The 14,524-nt window shown below is 46.8% G+C and overlaps 8 protein-coding genes across 8 annotated transcripts; 6 read left to right on the top strand and 2 right to left on the bottom strand.

Moving 5' to 3' along the window:
- Nucleotides 1-131: 131 nt before the first annotated feature.
- V1513DRAFT_454792 (Nitroreductase-like protein) lies at nucleotides 132-1,463 on the bottom strand. The gene is made up of 4 exons (XM_066899425.1): nucleotides 1,356-1,463; nucleotides 875-1,291; nucleotides 700-814; nucleotides 132-641 (listed from the first exon to the last, which is right to left on the bottom strand). The coding sequence occupies exons 2-4, from the start codon at nucleotides 1,163-1,165 to the stop codon at nucleotides 439-441; spliced, it is 609 nt and encodes a 202-aa protein (XP_066750489.1). The 5' UTR covers nucleotides 1,166-1,291; nucleotides 1,356-1,463; the 3' UTR covers nucleotides 132-438.
- Nucleotides 1,279-3,148, top strand: V1513DRAFT_461158 (uncharacterized protein; the record flags this gene model as incomplete). The annotated part of the gene is made up of 4 exons (XM_066899884.1): nucleotides 1,279-1,334; nucleotides 1,738-1,996; nucleotides 2,063-2,209; nucleotides 2,927-3,148. 4 exons carry the CDS (start codon nucleotides 1,279-1,281, stop codon nucleotides 3,146-3,148), a joined length of 684 nt encoding a protein of 227 aa, XP_066750488.1.
- Nucleotides 3,149-3,607: 459 nt separating this feature from the next.
- On the top strand, nucleotides 3,608-4,819 carry V1513DRAFT_454783 (uncharacterized protein). The gene is made up of 2 exons (XM_066899424.1): nucleotides 3,608-3,980; nucleotides 4,072-4,819. Exon 2 carries the CDS (start codon nucleotides 4,092-4,094, stop codon nucleotides 4,443-4,445), a length of 354 nt encoding a protein of 117 aa, XP_066750487.1. The 5' UTR covers nucleotides 3,608-3,980; nucleotides 4,072-4,091; the 3' UTR covers nucleotides 4,446-4,819.
- Nucleotides 4,820-5,246: 427 nt separating this feature from the next.
- V1513DRAFT_319283 (general substrate transporter) lies at nucleotides 5,247-7,154 on the top strand. The gene is made up of 3 exons (XM_066894675.1): nucleotides 5,247-5,646; nucleotides 5,700-5,756; nucleotides 5,811-7,154. The coding sequence occupies exons 1-3, from the start codon at nucleotides 5,429-5,431 to the stop codon at nucleotides 7,102-7,104; spliced, it is 1,569 nt and encodes a 522-aa protein (XP_066750486.1). The 5' UTR covers nucleotides 5,247-5,428; the 3' UTR covers nucleotides 7,105-7,154.
- Nucleotides 7,155-8,857: 1,703 nt separating this feature from the next.
- Nucleotides 8,858-9,561, bottom strand: V1513DRAFT_319510 (uncharacterized protein). Its single transcript, XM_066894676.1, has one exon. It carries the CDS (start codon nucleotides 9,388-9,390, stop codon nucleotides 9,004-9,006), a length of 387 nt encoding a protein of 128 aa, XP_066750485.1. The 5' UTR covers nucleotides 9,391-9,561; the 3' UTR covers nucleotides 8,858-9,003.
- Nucleotides 9,562-9,692: 131 nt separating this feature from the next.
- On the top strand, nucleotides 9,693-9,923 carry V1513DRAFT_428274 (uncharacterized protein; the record flags this gene model as incomplete). Its single annotated transcript, XM_066896268.1, has 1 exon — nucleotides 9,693-9,923. The coding sequence occupies one exon, from the start codon at nucleotides 9,693-9,695 to the stop codon at nucleotides 9,921-9,923; it is 231 nt and encodes a 76-aa protein (XP_066750484.1).
- A 550-nt stretch (nucleotides 9,924-10,473) lies between these two features.
- On the top strand, nucleotides 10,474-10,904 carry V1513DRAFT_454773 (uncharacterized protein). Its single transcript, XM_066899423.1, has one exon. It carries the CDS (start codon nucleotides 10,589-10,591, stop codon nucleotides 10,898-10,900), a length of 312 nt encoding a protein of 103 aa, XP_066750483.1. The 5' UTR covers nucleotides 10,474-10,588; the 3' UTR covers nucleotides 10,901-10,904.
- A 1,131-nt stretch (nucleotides 10,905-12,035) lies between these two features.
- Nucleotides 12,036-13,643, top strand: V1513DRAFT_454770 (uncharacterized protein). Its single transcript, XM_066899422.1, has one exon. The coding sequence runs from the start codon at nucleotides 12,226-12,228 to the stop codon at nucleotides 13,195-13,197; it is 972 nt and encodes a 323-aa protein (XP_066750482.1). The 5' UTR covers nucleotides 12,036-12,225; the 3' UTR covers nucleotides 13,198-13,643.
- Nucleotides 13,644-14,524: the final 881 nt, after the last annotated feature.

The following is a 14,524-nucleotide window of genomic DNA, read 5'->3' as shown; positions in this document are numbered from 1 at the left end:
GATGACCAACATGGGAAGGGATATGCATACGTAGATGCGGAAACATGTAGAAGATGCTAGCCTACGATTGTAGATTCCAAAATATTCTAGAATGGAGGGTAAGGTGGCTACGCGAAATTTTACCTGAAATATTAGAAAATAAGCAAATTCCGCTATTGCAGTAGCAGATATGTAAAGAATGGCGAAACAATTAGAATATTGTTGATGATGGATAGCATGCAGAAAAGCGATGATAGAAATATATAAAACGTCTATCCATTTATTCACGCCGATCCCTGGTGTTGGGTTTCGGGTGGCTAACGACAATAATTTTAGTCCTATCGACGAAGATTAGGCAGGCTGAGTTACTCATATACTCTGTTACTGGAAACGATAGTTTTTTTTGTCTTTTCTTCACTTCGTCTTCACGAATATGCAACCGAACTTATGACAAGTTGTCTAGAGGCCATGAACAAATACCCTCTCCTTTAGCGGCTCATAAGTCTTCTCCCTTGGCTCCCCGGTTGGCGTACCAAAAACCAATTGCGCCTTGAGAGACCAATTTGCTGGAACGTTCCACTCGGCACTGACGCGCTCATCAATAATGGGACTGTAGTGCTGCAGATTTGCACCGAGACCTTCAGCTTCGAGGGCAGTCCAGACTGTTAAATTGTGCTAGTTAGCAGAGTCCAGGTACTTATGAGGACTAAAAGAACATACGGAAAAATTGATGCATAGCAGACGTGTGCTCAGACCAGCGGGGGAAATTGTCAGCGTACGTTGGAAGCTTTTCCTGTAGAGCTTTGACTGTGTCAGGATTTTCGAAGAAGAGGATCTGTGTCGAGTCGTGTTAGCGTCTGTAATCTTCTCGGCATCAATCAAGGAGGAATCGCACAGTGCCATATGCCTTCTGGAATCCATTTAATCGCTGCTCCGTATTGACGTATACATCTGCGGGCAGCATAGCCTTAAGGGTCTCCTTTGCAATCTCCCATAGTTTCTCGTGCTCCTGTTTAAGGAGGACAACAAGTCGAGTTGACTGTGAGTTGAAGCAGCTTGGAGTATTGAGAGCGGCTGCATGAACAAGCTCCACAATGCGCGAGTCCGGGATAGTAGACTCATTGGCGAGGCTGTAGTAGCTGCGGCGAGCACAAAGAGCTTCGAGAAAATTTTTTGATACGGTCATGATTGTAATGCTCTGGTGGCTAGTGTTGGCAGGGGCAACGTAGAAATATCGAGTCCCATTTTATACCTGCAGCCGGCATTGCAAGCAATAACTATTGGTGTGCAAGCAAGAAAATGACAGTGGCCGTAAAACGGTTACTTCGGATATTGGAAGCAATAACTAACCATGTGTAAGCAAGAAAATGACAGTGGCCGCTAAAATGTCTACTTCGGATTAAGTTTGACAGCTTCTTTACTAAGGATCTGAGCAAGCCGCATCTTGATTACGCAGCTTTAATAAGCACTGAGGGAATTTGAAATGGGATAGAAAAACTCTGTTAGTTGGGTGCAGGCTCAAATGGCCGTCGTCGGAAATTGCGGCTAACCCCTATCTTGATTTTCGGGGCACTTGCGTTTGTGCGTGCCTCTGTCTGATCGCTCGGACCGGCCGATATTCTTCCGTGGCCCAAAATATTCTAACGGCGGGAATTTAAATAGGGTAACAACCTGAGGCCAATTTCCGGTTCCGGGGTAATCCGGCGCCGATCGCCGATCGCCCTGAATTTGGAACTCTGGATTGCGGTTTAAAGGCAGCCAGGTCTCTGTTGCAAAAACGCTGAGTTCTACTATTGGCCCGACAATATTGATAAGGAACGACCGCTCAGAGTATGAAATGGGGCCGGCCTGTGTCGTTTTCTTTAAAACTGATCGCGGGCAGGAGTACAAATTAGTTGTTGAAGTTGGCATTTCTCAGACGCATGATAGCCTGCTGGTGAAGGCCAGAAAGTGGACACTTGACAAGAAATGTAAGATCGTTCTGTTGCTTGCATTTTACGAGAGCGAACGTTATTATGTAATAAATAAGCGCATTTCGTTGACCTCGCTGCAGATGGATGAGCCAGTTGTGCAGATGCACTAGTATTGTGAGTCGCAGGATCACTGTCAGTTCGGTCAATTGGCGTTTCACCCTAACACCTGGTTGGATGAAATATCTGAGGGGTTCATCGAGGTCGTCCGAAAGGACCCCAACTCTGAGGACACGGACGCTCAGACGAATATGAAATATGTAAGGGGCACTTCGTCCCAAACGGTAAACAAGAACGCACTTCTAGTATATAATAGGCTCTAAGGCTGTTGACGATATTCGACTTGCCGAATATTATTCGACCGATTATCGGCGTCGGATACGATATCGGCGACGTCGAATACGAATGTCGAATATTATTCGAAGCATTCTTCGACCGTCGAATCGACTATTCGACATATCGTTGCCGATATTCGATATTCGACAAAGTATTACATAATCAAACGTAGAGAAATGGATTTACTCGTTTTAAGCTGCAAGAATCACTAATCGTATACAGGCATTTACCAGTTATAGCAATAGTTGTCTGATTTGCTCGGCGTCTTCGATACCGGCCTCCCGCCCTCTATGCCAGGCTGAGACTAGTGCTGCACAATTTTGCACTGTAGAAGTGACTCCGGCTGTATGGGCTTTACTCTGTGTTGAAGAAGACAAGCGAACAAGTGAACAAGACAACAACACAACAACACGAGAAGTTGCGACTTGCTAGCTAGCCTGTTTAACTTATTTAATTAATATCACGTGATTTGGCCGACATTCGATCGAATACGGATATTCGAGCCGATATTATTCGACCTAAACCTTATCTGTCGAATTCGAATATCGAATATTATTCGAATGCCTTTCAAAGAGTCGGATATCGAATACGAGTATTGGGAAAACATGCCGATATTCGTATTCGCAACAGCCCTAAATTAGGCTTTCATAAAAAATGGCAGAGACAAGAGCTCTAGCATCCCGCGCGCAGTTGGTGATATGCGACTGGCAGAATTCATACCACGGGAGTCATTAGGAACTGATGCTGCAGCTGATCATGTCGTCGACTTTTTTAATTGCGGCGATTTTACCTGTATTGTCCGAGATCCTAGGGCGGCAACCGCTGTGAATAGGTTTGAAAAAGCAGTCCAGCGTATTGCTTAGCGTACTTTAATATTCTGTCAAGGCTCCTGATGGTTTGACTTAAACATCGCTTACGAGCTAAGAAAATGGTGGGCGGTGAATAATGTCGCCAATCCCCAACAGCCGCAGTAAAATGCGTTGCGGTACAGATCATAATGTCTGGACTAATGTGATCGGCAAACGAGTGGATCGTCCTAGCGAGCGGATCGGTCAAAATTCCATACAAAGTAGCGATTTTTAAACCTCTAAAACTCGACGAAATCTTTCTTAATTATGCTCAATTTAAAAGAGTAGAGTTGAACCCTAGCTATATATCGAGGACTTACATCATCGCTTTAAAAAATGATTGACGTTTATATTTACTGAAATCCTGTAAAATCCTGAAACCCTTCAGCCGTAATTTACGATATCTGGGTAATTAATAGGATAATCCGTAAAAAAAGAGACTTGATAATGATTTATAGTCCATTATCTATAAAACAATTTTACGTTGGTGCATACCAATATAAAATTCCAAACGATCCGCTCGCTGGGACGATCCACTCGCTTGCCGTTCACGTTATGTAATTTTGCCGCCTCGCTGTCAACATGACAACATGACTCTGAAATTGATTCAGGCAGAAACGGCTGCCTGTCGCACTGCCAAAGAATTATCGGAGGGCAACGATGCTCGATTTGACATCGGTGGCAAGGATTGAACCTACAAGGGGTTTCGGTGTTCTAGGCATAAAACAATTTTCTTTATCCGCCATTTACTCACTACATACATTTGTGTTTTAAGTCGAATATTTTTTGTATTGAAATCACTTACTAGAAAGTTAGCATCATGGCCATTTCAAACCTGATTACACTGGTTAGTCTAATCCCACTTCTATGTTTTCTGTTTGTTTCTGCATGGATTTGGGCTCTTTCCTCTTGGAAGAAATGACAGCTAAAACTAACAGGAAGCCAATTTATCTCGACCATGCACCACGATACTCATCCTGCTATTGATCCCGAAACCAAATCTGACCAGCACCGCAGAGCGGTCTTGATCACCGGGGGTGTCCAAGGGGATCGGCCGCGCGACCGCTGTGTCATTCGCAAAGGCGTGCGTGATCTTGACGCCCTTGAATCTCGATCTCACCGCAACCGAAGAGGCCGGACAGTCGGCGCCGCAGATGGTGAAGCTACAGCTGGACGTGACGACGAAACCAGCGCTGGCAGTGCGGTCTCGCAGACGGAGAAATGGGTCGGCTGTCTCGATATCTTGATCAATAATGCCGGCTACTTGGAAAACTGGAAGTCGGTGGCGGATAGTGTCCCATCCGAATGGTGACTCTCCTGGGTGATCAACCTGCGGGGCGCGTATCTGATGACGCGCGTATTCCTGTCGCTGATGCTGAAAGGCGGCCAGAAGATCATCGTCAATATCAGCTCCATTGGCACACTACAGCCGGGCCGCCCACAGAACTGACGTTGCGAATGCCAAAACCTGTGCACTCTCTTCTGGTCGGTAGGCCTCAGCTCGCCGCCAACTCGATGACATGGCTGACACAAGAGCGGAGAGAGTGACTGATGGGCCGGTATAATTGGGATCTGATGTCGAAACAAGAGGAGATCGCGAATAAAGATAAACTCAAGGTGGTACAGAGAGCATTTGTGCAAGAAATGCACTCTACAGGAATTGCATTTTTCCCAGCTATACCTGGTATCTTGTAAACTCGTCATTCGTAACTACAAGCAACTGCTTATATCGCAAGTTTGTCAATCAAACCCTGAACCACACCCTAAATCTGAGCGCGTCAAACTTTTCGTGTCCATGTGGGGTGTCCCTGAAAAGTTTAACTGCCTGGTTTGGAACGAGATCAGGTCCTCGTCCATCGCGGCCTATTAATGATTTGACTTTGGTTCAGAACTCTCGATGGCGTGTTAAAAACAGCAAGTTAAGTTCCCACTTGCAATTCTGTCACGCTTCCTGACCGCCTGACTGAACCTAAATCATCGCGTATGAGCCAAGCGAAATTACCGGCGGTGAATAATATCGACAATTTCCCCGAGCCCCCCCCGCAGTCAATTGCGTGGCGGTATGGATGATAATGTCCCACGCGAACACAAAACTCTCATATATACTTTCCCACCCGCTTTTCGCTATCTCCCACAACAAAACTTTTCAATACAATACCAAAATAATACACTCCATGTCAACATGGCAGCATAACAGTGAAGCAAGATTAATTGCTTGGTTCCTTGGACTGCAAATCCAGTGTCTGCTGTTATTTCAGCTCTTACTCGTTGCATCACGTATACGCTCCGGCTAAAATGGTCCGCATACTCAACATCTACACCATCTCCGCTTTCGTTGCACTCGCTGGTGTTATCTACGGCTTTGATGTCTCTTCCATGTCCGGAGTGCTGGGTACCGAAGAGTACAAAAACTTCTATGGCAATCCTCTCGGAACGCGCCAAGGGGCAATTACAGGTGCCATTGCGGCCGGCTCGTTGGTCGGCGCATTGTCCTCCTCCTATCTCGGTGATTGGTACGCAGTTATAACTGTATCGATAATCAAAGAATTTTATGCTAAGGGTTTAGGTTGTCGCGAAAGGTCGCCATACAGGTGGGCACCGTCTTCTGGTGCATCGGCGCAGGGTAGTCGTCTTTAATAGCGAACTGTCTTCCTCTTCGTCTGCTAACTATCTACAGGGTCCAAGCCTCATCCAACAGCGTCGGCATGCTTATCGCTGGTCGTATTATATCCGGCCTCTGCATAGGCATTACATCTACTCTTGTGCCCATCTACCAGTCCGAGATTGCACCACGCAAAATCCGCGGTCGCGTAGTCTCACTTCTGCACTTCGCCATTGCCTGGGGGATTCTCATCCAGTATTTGATCGAGTACGGATGTTCGTTCCTTAACTCGCAAGCCGTTTTCAGATTACCATGGGCTATTCAGTCTGTTCCAGCGATAATGCTTTTTATCGGTCTCTTTTGGCTCCCTCGATCGCCAAGATGGCTTGCGAGTAAAGACCGCTGGGACGAGGTACTCACAGTACTTGCGTTTCTCCGAACCCCAAACTCTGACATCAACGAACCCCTGGTCCTTGCAGAATATAAAGAAATTGAAGAGCAGATTCGCATTGAACGCGAGCTGGACGTAAGCAGCTACCAGGAATTGTTCAGTAAGAAAATGCGCAAGCGCTTGTTTCTTGGCATGGCTGTCCAAGGGTTATCGCAGCTGACCGGAATCAACGTGATCCTATATTTCATCGTTTATGTTCTCCAATCTGCAGGCATCAACCATACACTCTTGGTCTCGTCAATTCTGTACATTATGTTTATTGTCGCAACCATTCCGACGATTATATGGACCGACAGATGGGGCCGCCGGTCTTCTCTGCTCGTTGGCTCGGTCATCATTGCATTCTGGTTGTATGTAATGGGTGGCATATTAGCGCGCTTTGGTGAGCCAACTCAAGTCCAGAACCTACCATATACGTGGGTAATCGTTCGCCATCCTGCTGCGAGGCATACCGTCCAGGCCGGCGCGTACTTGGCTTCTGCCGCATTCGCTATGTCTTGGGGTCCCATAGAGTGGATCTACCCTCCGGAAATCATGCCAGTGCGTATCCGAACCAAAGCCGTCTCTCTCTCGACTGCAACGAACTGGACGGTTAGTTTCACGGTCTCGCTCGTCGTGCCGCTACTTTATCGTAAGATCAGCTGGCGGCTATTTATGATTTATGGGTCTCTTAACGTAGCTTCCTTCTTTTTTGTCTTGTTCTTTATACCCGAGACAAAGCAGCGCACGCTGGAGGAAATGGACGAGATATTCGAGCACGGAGGACCAATCTGGCGGTCGTTCAGGGGCATACGGTACACAGGCCAACTCGATCAGCTTGCTCGAGAAATCGAACAAGGCAAATTTACTCGTCGCACTGTCCATGTCGATCTGTGCGACGATGTCGAACGAAACGGTCGTCGCAAATCCGTTCGGTAACAAATCATTTGTTGCTGCTGCTCCTGTTGGTTTTTTTTTTTTGGTGTTTAGGCACATATTTTTTGGTCATCGTTCATTTGGGCTGACGGTTCTCGGAATTTTAGACTACTAACTTGTTGTATATAAATGATTTGGAAATATTAATAAAGTTGTCAGGATAGATCCCAACTTCGGACATTTGTTTGAATAGCATAGAAAATGGTGTAGTGTAGACATCACCAATAGAATCCCATTCGATCAGTGCTCGAACCTGTCGACTTCGAGCACTTCCCATGGTGAAATAAAAACTGAAATATGCCTTGGCTGGCCCGTTATACGAATAAACGACAATATCGATTTCGGCCATAGTACTTGTCATCCCATCTAAAACAGCAGCATGGTCTTGACCTCATCTGATTCAGTGTCAATAACCTCATATAATAGAGAGCTCATGCTATCATTGGAGATTGATGGCAAAGCTGGAACGACCTGTGAAAGGTTGAATTAGCCGGAGCACTATTGAAAAGTTCCGTACTTGCCGACGCAGCATGAATAGCTCACGAAGCTTGGTGACATAGCAATGGCTTAGGAACAAAGGGTGCTATCACTGTTCGGAAGGAAGACGGAGTTGAGAGAGACGGGCATCCTGGAATATAAATTTTGTCAATAATAACAAACTAGCCTGATACGAACTTATAGTGTTGAGTGACAAATGCTGACATGTTAGTAGCATCTGCGACAGAGCATTCAGAGTTCGCTCAACTACAAAACCCAGTAGTGTCGATCCAATCACTCCTGAGGACCCAGGAAGCCAAGTCAGCCAAAGTCATGAGCATTCAGCGTACTCGTCTCAGCAGTCTGAATATATAGATGATGTTTCCGTCGAGACCCAGCGTGTTCTCATTACTGCTTGAGAAAGAATTAGGAGAATGGTTATCGAGCACATAAAACAGCACTACATGAGCGGTGTCACTTACTGATGGAGCAGCGGTTATTCCTATTTGGCGAAAATCCTATCACCGAAGGGAAGTATGTAGAGGCTCGAGTATTGCAGGAACCGCAACCGCGCAAGCAGCAGTAGCTGACATTGAGCGGTACTTTCGACATACGGTTGTAACGGTAGATGAGTCGACGATGAATGACAAGAACTTGTTGCTTAGGGATATGCATAAATCTGAGAAGGCCAGTATTTAGAACTTTACGAATACGAATAAGAATTTATTCGTGCGAATATTATATAAGCAGCCAATCGCTATTTATTCGTATTCGACTGACGAATATATGATGTGCAGCCCTATTCGCGACATAACCTTGTAACGAACTGGAAGCGTACTACAATGCTGGAGGATGCTCCGAATGGGTATGTAATAAATGAATCTGCTGCTTCTTGCGGAGTAAAGAGCACGAGATGTGAATTGCTGGACCATGCGATCACAACCGTCTCACCATCAGTAATACCAAATATGGCAGGTTGCTCCCATGAAATGTTGAGGGGAAACTTTCTATCACGCGTCCTGTATTTTATGGTGGTATTATTCTTGGCGATTGGCTTGGCGTGCTTCACGGTTAATCCGTTCAGGGTTTGGGGACTGCTTATAAGTGTGCACTGCCTGTTCCTTGGAGTTTAAATTCATCCAGGAACTGATATAAGATGAAGTACAGAAGATTCCGGCAACTACGAAGTACGAGCTAGTTTGACTCAATTCATTATCGATTGCTTTAATGCCTCTTAATTTATGGACATTATCTGGCATGCAATAGTTAGCACTGCTGTGAACCGGGTTTGAGTTTGCTTATGACTTGATGGACTATATCTTTACTTTCGTACTGCATTTCTATCTTTATCAAAATTTGGAAGGTGTATATATTGATTTTGTCATACCTAACCGAGATCTTCCAGACGCATAATCCAAACTCACATCACAAAAACTCTGGCCGATTACCCTCACCCAGGACCAGATTCATAGATTCATTAAAAAACTTGCCATCCCTATCAGACGCGCCATCACTTCCGCTCATCGTTGCGTAACTGTCATTCCGACTAGTGGCTGGGTCGTCATTTCTTCTCTTGGCCAATAACTCCTCCCTCAGCCGCTTCAGCTTTTCCTGATCTATAAGCCCAACTGTTTCGCTCTTGATCACGTCTTCGACGGATATAGACTGCAACTCGAATTCGCGCACTCCAGAGGAGGAAGGTGAGGCACCGCGGAGAAAGGCGTCGGCTTGGTCTACTTGTTCTTGTTTCTGGCGGGCTAAGGTTGGGACATATTGTTTGCTTGGTGGTCTTTTGATATTACTGGAACTCATGATAATTGTCGGATATCATCATAGTCGCATAAATACAGTGGCGATGGGAGGGACTGGATGTGAGTAGATGATTTATCCTCGAGATCAAATTTCTTACTTTTGGTGTTCTATAGACTTGAAAACGGAGTGGCATACTTCTATAGTTGTCTGCAATTGGCACCCCAACTTAAAGTCATTTCAAGCACTGCGCTTCATGAGCCGCACGTCAAAAAATTGTGCAACACACCCATCGCAGCCCGACTTCGGCCACCCAGCAATCGGTCGCCGCGTCCCGGCTATTGCCACTTACCCCGTTTCCGAAGATGTCCACCAAATTGCGTCTCCGGGACGACAAGCTCCTAACTCACGTGTACGATGTCCTGCACTCTGCCGACGCTAAACGGTGGCTCCGACCGATTCCTGTGTCTGCGTACTTCGATTCCCTTCTACGTCCTCTGCCGGGTAGCACCGCCGGACAATATGACAGTCCGTACCATTTTGGTTCGCCAGTGCCGGAATTCAAGATACGGCCGTCAATGAAGATAGCGGAATAGCAAAGATCTGCGCCTAGCCGCTTTGAGAGCTTTCGCCAGGCTAGCTCGCTCTGATCGACCATAGGGGCAACAATCTTCTTCGGAGAACCATAGACTCGTAAAATGCTCTGCCACTCAGCTTAGCAGCTGGTGAAAGAGCCGCAGGAGCGGAAAGAGTCATAATCTCAGGTACTGCGTTCAAGACGATTTTTCGCGTGAGGCGTAGTCCAAGGTGTTCGAGCCAAAAGCTAACGCCGAAGAAAACACGATCACCTGTGACCTTCGACGTACTGATTGTTGCTGTGTCTCTACCGGCCCAAACCGCCGCTGAGCCTAGGAACGCTTTTCAGTTTGGGTGCTGGGTGCCGTAATAAAACAATGAAGTGGCGCTGATTCAACGAGCAATTGTATGGGGAATACAATCGTCGACAGCTGGGACGAGGAAAAAAAAGGAGATTCATGGAGAGTAAACCAACCATTCCTCTTTGGGACTAGCGTAAGTATAGGTGTGTACCTTATGCGCCGAAGGTCAGTACCTTTTCCCATCTCCTGGAGTTATCTCAACTCGGGCAAGTCCGACACCGCGTAAATAACGCGTGGACAAAGCTGAACGCGTCCCTGCGCGAGGTTTCAGCAACGACACGACTAATCATCGCATCACTCTCACCGCATGTATTACTACTACCATGGATCCGGTTGCAATTGACTTTCCTACGACGAGAAATCCCTATGATTTATACATTGGCATGGGCTTCGAGTCATATGATACTGCCAGAGGCTTTGTGAACGCCCATGCCATCAACAACAATTTCGCAGTAAAGAATGGCGTAGTGAAACACAAAGATAAGACACTATTGCTTTGCTGCAAATGCAGTAGAAAGCCTCTCAACACCGGTAACCTCCCACTGGAAGTGGGGACTAAAGGAGACAATGGCCTCACCCGTTATAAAGTTGCGCGAAGCATGCTGTGTGATTGTCCTTGGAGAGTTCGTTTCTAGAGACAACTCAACGATTCATGGATCCTAACAGAGCTTGTTGACCAACATGATGGACATCAGCTTGACGGTATCAATCCTTATGCTTATCCCGAAAACCGACCCGTGAATGCTGAGGCCCGGGCAACTATGTTCGACCTTGTCCAGCACTCCTCAGCATCTCTTAGTACGATTGCATCAGTGCTAAACTCGACCTACGGGTTGTCTTTGTTGGGCAGGGATGTATATAATCGCACCTACGATTTCACCCGGGAAATAAAGTCTTCGACGGCACGATTCATAGAGACCTTGCGGGATGAAGGTTATATATACAGCGTCAAAGTTTCTACGGGCAACACTCTCGAGGCATTGTTCTTTTGCAAGCCTGATGATGTTCAGAGGGCACGTCTATATGGGCAGACAGTTATTATCGATGCAACGTACAAAACGAATAAGTTCCGCTTACCACTAGTGAACTTTGTCACTGTGGACAATAACTTGCGCACTGTCAGGAGTCATATCCTGAGGGTCTCGTATCCATGGACCACCGCCCGTATCCATGGACCACCGCCTGTACATCGACCACCGCCAAGGCGTTGGTGCCTACGTTTGTTCTCTTCCGCCGAAGCGGTCCGCCGGATCTCGGTTTTCAGGTCCGGTGAACGGGGATCTCCGCTCTCGGTCCGGTTAACGCGGATCTCGGCTTTCGGTCCGGTGTCCGCGGATCTCGGATCTCGGTCCGGTACCAACGTTTGTTCCCCTCCGCCGGAGCGGACCCCGGCCCGGTTCTACGTTTGCTCCGTTCGTGGACTTAGTGCTTGCTTGTTTGTTTGTTTGCTTGCTTGCGTGCGTGTAATATCTTGTCTTATTGGTTTGTAGAGGCTCGGACGGCGGGGCGCCAGAAGGTGCATAAGAAGGCGTTGGTTCCCCCGTCGAGTTCTCATAGTTAAGATTCTAAAATATATTGATTAAAGGTCAACAGCCTTAAAGATCTTATAGTATTCACAGGATTAACGGTATAATCCTTACACGCACGGTAAGGATTGCATTGTGCTTTGTCACCAGCGAGCAGACAAGTGCGTACACCTGGGCTCTACAGCAATTGAGTGAGTGGAACCATATTAATATGCCGCGGCATCGACCGTAACCTTTATCACAGAAGAAATTGTTTTTCGGGACGAGAGCACCCAAGGTGATCCTTACCGATTCAGATCGGGCCCTGATGAATGCATTGTCAGTAGTATTCCCAACAGCCATTAACCAGCTCTGTCGATGGCACATTGAGCAGAAAGAACATACTCAAGAACTGTCGTAAGTATTTCAAGGATGTTGTGGACTTTGACAGCTTCATGAAATCTATAAAGTTGATTGCCAGTTCAGTGGATAGCGAAGACCAGGAAAAGTCGTTGGAAAAATTAAAATGTGACTTTTCGTCCAACGCAGTTGACTATTTTCTCAGTCAGTGGTGGGAAAATGGCCAGTGCGGACGCTGGGCAGAAATACATATTCGAAACTATCTGAACTTTGGAATTAGCACCACTTCCCGAGTTGAAGGGAGTCATGGAGCAATAAAGGGTGCGCTGACTTCATCTTCTGGTACACTATACACAGCCGGAAAAAAACTAAACCGCCGGGGCATTGACAGGGCACAACAGCTCAGTGTCATCGGGTCGACCCAGACGTTGTTTGTACGACAGGAAATTAGGAACCAGATCGAGACGTCAAAGTTGTGCACTGCCATTTCCCGATCTGCGCTCGAGCTGGTATATGGTGAAGTTGTGAAGAAACTGCATCAGCAAGAGGATGAAGGCTCTCGAGAAAACTGCGGGTGCTCTACTTGGAATCGTTATCTTCTGCCTTGCTCTCATCGGATCGAGCTAGCCGTTCCGATTTCTATCACAGATATTCATCCTCGCTGGTGGGTGGTGCATCCTGAGTTCTCCCCTGTCAACGTCGAGTTTCAGCATATCGATGCTGAACTGCTGTTAGACCTCAAGGATCCCGCAGCTGCACTTCCTAGGAAAGGTCGTCCTAAAGGAACACGGCGGCTTAAGACATCATCGGAGGCTGTCCAAATAGCCACGGACCGGATAGAGAAAGCGAGGCGATGCGGATCATGTAAAAATAGCGGTCATAATCGGCGAAAATGTCCAAAACTCTCGAGTAACCTGACAACTACTGAAAATGAGACGACGTCAACAGAACAAGACGTACGAACAACGCAGCAGCTAGTTGCAAGCGATGATGCAGACTCTCGACGAGGTGAAGGATTCGAGGAAATGTGGTCTGATGTATTCTCCGTTATTGAGGATGGAATGTGAAGATGATGTTGATGTAACCCTCAAGTGGCCACGGTGACTGCTGAATCATCAAGCAGCATTGGCTCCAACTCGGAGATCAATTACAGCCGTCTTACTGACTTCCGACTAAACGTTAAAGCCGTCGGCCGGCTTGCTGACTCCGACTCGGGATCCGCAACAGTTGGACTCAGGGTTGAGAATTTAGACTTTCCAACGTTAAACTTTAAAATGTTGATTGTGTGCAAGTTCGCTTGAAATGTGTTCAAAAATTGATTGAGTATTGAGGCATATTTACAGCGGCTTATTATAGATATGTAACGCAATCTGTTGCTACGGTAACCAGGGGTACTTAGAATGATAGCTGTCATAAGTTGCTATGCCTAATCGAATTTATTACGGGACTGGCTGGGCAAATTCTGTCCCGTAGAACCCAGACAACACAGCTCGAACTAAGGTATACAAACAAGCAATATCGGTACAGAAGATCAACCAGAATTTTGCTCTCTATGAAATTAGCAACCCATCGTAGAATTGCTTCACTTGGGAAGCGAGGAGTGATACGGCTGAATCATGTTGCTCCATTGTGGTACTGTTCTTATTCAAGAATCGTGGACTCAGATGATGACGATGTATATGTATATGTATATAGGCTGGGAGAAATACTTTGTTGGCAAAGATCTTGTTTACTGTATACATCATGCAAAGTGCTTGACTTGTGCGACCCTCCGAAGAGGTCGTACAGATCGTATCACGCTAATCCGTTAATTTCTACCAATTCCCGGAACGATGGAGTCAGGCGGTCAAGCTACGCCATTATAACATAAATGTGCAAAGCTAACCCTCTATTCTCTCTCTTCTTAACCATCCGCGTTTCCCCTTCGTCTCCCTCGTCTTGTCATTGATCTCCTCTACCCTCGCCATCTCTCCTCACCCTATTCCTCTCACGTGAGACGTGTCTCTCGCAGCAAACGCACACAGACAAGCGCAGCCCACACGAAGCCGCTTCACGCGCTTCACAACTCCAAGCCACCTTACAGCCGCACAAAGAATGGAGGAAGGAGAAGATCAGGAAGGAGACGCAGCTATCGAGGGAGAAGCAGACCCAACCGCGACCAAAAAGAAGCGAGGTGGGAGGAGGAACCTGAACAAGGTGTGGGAGGCAGGCGACACGAAGGGGCTTTCCAAGTGTGCGTTTTGTAATCAACTGTACACGACAGGCAACGGCCACGGGTGCGTCGCGAAAAGCTGGAGAGAGGAGCGTGAAGACGAGCTTGAGTATGAAGATGTGGATACGGTCACACGCAAGATGTACTTGTCTCGACTGCTCGACTTTACGGCCAAGCCTCTT

Source organism: Lipomyces chichibuensis, assembly GCF_038497645.1.
Source record: "Lipomyces chichibuensis strain CBS 12929 unplaced genomic scaffold V1513scaffold_81, whole genome shotgun sequence".
NCBI lineage: Eukaryota > Fungi > Ascomycota > Lipomycetes > Lipomycetales > Lipomycetaceae > Lipomyces > Lipomyces chichibuensis.
The sequence above is the reverse complement of the archived record's forward strand: the minus strand, read 5'-3'. Positions and strand labels throughout refer to the sequence as shown.

Coding starts and splice junctions, on each gene's coding strand:
- V1513DRAFT_454792 (XM_066899425.1), bottom strand. CDS start 1,165: ATGACCGTATCAAAAAATTTTCTCGAAGCTCTTTGTGCTCGCCGCAGC. Junction 815..874: donor TCCAGAAGGCATATGGCACT/GTGCGATTCCTC, acceptor GACTCGACACAG/ATCCTCTTCTTCGAAAATCC. Junction 642..699: donor TGCTATGCATCAATTTTTCC/GTATGTTCTTTT, acceptor ACAATTTAACAG/TCTGGACTGCCCTCGAAGCT.
- V1513DRAFT_454783 (XM_066899424.1), top strand. CDS start 4,092: ATGCACCACGATACTCATCCTGCTATTGATCCCGAAACCAAATCTGAC.
- V1513DRAFT_319283 (XM_066894675.1), top strand. CDS start 5,429: ATGGTCCGCATACTCAACATCTACACCATCTCCGCTTTCGTTGCACTC. Junction 5,647..5,699: donor TCCTCCTATCTCGGTGATTG/GTACGCAGTTAT, acceptor CTAAGGGTTTAG/GTTGTCGCGAAAGGTCGCCA. Junction 5,757..5,810: donor TTCTGGTGCATCGGCGCAGG/GTAGTCGTCTTT, acceptor AACTATCTACAG/GGTCCAAGCCTCATCCAACA.
- V1513DRAFT_319510 (XM_066894676.1), bottom strand. CDS start 9,390: ATGAGTTCCAGTAATATCAAAAGACCACCAAGCAAACAATATGTCCCA.
- V1513DRAFT_454773 (XM_066899423.1), top strand. CDS start 10,589: ATGGATCCGGTTGCAATTGACTTTCCTACGACGAGAAATCCCTATGAT.
- V1513DRAFT_454770 (XM_066899422.1), top strand. CDS start 12,226: ATGAAATCTATAAAGTTGATTGCCAGTTCAGTGGATAGCGAAGACCAG.